Source organism: Micromesistius poutassou, assembly GCF_964030765.1.
Source record: "Micromesistius poutassou genome assembly, chromosome: 9".
NCBI lineage: Eukaryota > Metazoa > Chordata > Actinopteri > Gadiformes > Gadidae > Micromesistius > Micromesistius poutassou.
This window is the reverse complement of record NC_140279.1, coordinates 2,541,009-2,543,275: the sequence shown is the minus strand read 5'-3', so window position 1 is coordinate 2,543,275 and position 2,267 is coordinate 2,541,009. Positions and strand designations below refer to the sequence as shown.

The window sequence follows — 2,267 nt, the reverse complement described above, 5'->3', positions numbered from 1 at the left end:
CAGGGTAGACCTTATATTAGGTGTATATACATTCTCAGCGGGAATAGCATTGTGTAATAACACTTTGTACATGGAAAAGGAAACTATGAACATTAGGGCCTATACACAAAAGTGACAACAAAAAGAACATGACCACAAGTCAGATAATATTATTTACAGCTGCTCGTAGCCAAAAAATTACACATCACAAGATTTCTCCAACACTTGTGGCTACACGAATCCGTTACTTTACGCGTCATTCTACTATGACCGAGTTCATGGCAGGGCAGGGCAGACCTGGGCAGCCCTCACTGTTTGTCCGGCGTGTTGTTCACGAGCGGGCCGTAAAGGCCGTTCGTGTAGCCCTGCTCCTTGTGCAACAGAGTCCTGTCCCGTATCAGGTCGCTGAACGCATAGTCCATCGGGGGCCTGAAGCCCAGGGTGGGCATCAGCCCCGTGGTGGAGTACGGGGTCATGAAGGCCAGTCCCCGGCTGTGCGCGGAGTAGGCCAGCCTCAGCGGGTTGAGCCCCAGGTGTGTGCCCAGAGGGTACGCGCTGGGGTCGGCCCCGAAGTGCGGGGCGTTGGGCTGGAGCGGGGAGAAGGCCGAGCGGTTGCTTAACGTCATGGCTCCCGGCAGCATGGGCCGCGGGACCGCGCTGCTGGCGGTGGATGAGGACAAGGTGGGCTGGTGCAGCATCCGCTCCGCCGTCCACGTCTCCCCCTCGGGGCCCCGGGCCTTGCCGGCCGTGGTGGTGGGCGCACCGCCACCGTGGTTGAGGATCTGCTCGATGGCTTGCACCACGTCCTTCCCGCAGCCCTGCAGCACCAGCTCCAGCACGCTCCTCTTGTGGCTGGGGAAGACGCGGGTCAGGATGTCGATGGCGTTCATGTGTCTGGAGGCCGCAGAGGACGGAGACGGCTCCAGCTCGTCCTTGTCCGTCTCGGAGCCCGAGTCGGAGCCCAGGGGACTGACAGAGCCCGGGGTGTCCTCGCCCGTGTCCTTCACGGTCTTGGACAACATGGGGGAGCCGATGCGACTGAACGACTCGCCGTCGCCGTTCTCGGAGCCCGAGCCGCCGTGCCGGACATCCGGGGAGGAGATGCCCGGCACCGAGTCGCCGTCGGTGGAGACCGTCTTGCCCGCGTTCTGTGGCGGGGTGTTGGACCCGGACAGCTGGCCCTTGCTGAACAGCTCGTACTTGTGGAGGTTCGAATCTATAAAACAAACAGGATGATATCAGAACGGTTCTGAATGGCCTATGAAGGGAAGCGAATTACTGTGAACGGGGTCTGAGCTATGGGTTTCAAACTACCAGGTATACGCACAACAAATATACACACATATACACTCACTTACACCAAATGGGCTAAATGATTCGCAGTCCGGACGGAAATATACGAAATTACGCACATCAATACGCAATACATTAGCATGCATGCATTAAGCAAAACCCCTGCACTCCCATGAACACAGCTAAAGAAACGAATAACTAACACGCAGTATCATTAACACAATCAGTATGCGCCATCGTTCCGTCGCACTCACCAGAGTTGCCCTCGTTCCCGGCCGAGCCGAACACCTCGTAGTTCTGCCGCGGTGGGATGATGCCATTAGCCGCGGCCAGGGCGAGCCCCTCGGCAGTCCCGTACAGCAGCTGCAGCTCGCGGGCCTCGTTCTCCTCCTGCGCCTGCTGTCGCCTCAGCGCCACCTGCGCCGCCATGACGCGCTGGCGCTCGGCGATCAGGGTGCACTTGGCGCACATGCAGTCCTTCCAGCGGCAGTAGCGCTTGTGGCCCTTTAGCGCGGACACCACGCCGTGGTTCCTGCAGCGAGCGCACTTGGGCGTGCGGGGGTACTTCTCGGTGGCGCGCAGGAGGAGCGGAGGGCCGCGGAGGAGGCTGCTGGCCATGGACACCGGGATGGAGACCCCCGTGCCGTGGTGGTGCACCTGAGACGCCGAGGACACCGTTGGGAGCTCCGGTCGTAGATCCATGCTCGCCTTTTTAAATCGTGACAGCACGACTTGACTTGACTTGAGTGACGATCGAAAGTGAAGTTGTGTCGAACAATTTAATCGCGGCCTTTATTAAAGATAACTTGGTTTTATTTGCTAATGACAGACTGAACCGTTCTCGACATCTCTTGGCGATAAAGTTGAGCCAACGATAGCCTAGCTGTTGACTGTGAATAAAAAGATGTGGTCAGATACTAACCGAGCTGTCGGGAGATTTACGCACTGGACCAGCGTGGTGTGTCGGGACGAAAGTTGTATTCGGGACGAAGAAA

General features: G+C 57.9%; 1 protein-coding gene across 1 annotated transcript; it reads right to left on the bottom strand.

Moving 5' to 3' along the window:
* Nucleotides 1–287: 287 nt before the first annotated feature.
* dmrta2 (DMRT-like family A2) lies at nt 288–1,974 on the bottom strand (the record flags this gene model as incomplete). The annotated part of the gene is made up of 2 exons (XM_084472456.1): nt 288–1,195; nt 1,527–1,974. The coding sequence occupies 2 exons, from the start codon at nt 1,972–1,974 to the stop codon at nt 288–290; spliced, it is 1,356 nt and encodes a 451-aa protein (XP_084328582.1).
* Between the last annotated feature and the right edge of the window lie 293 nt (nt 1,975–2,267).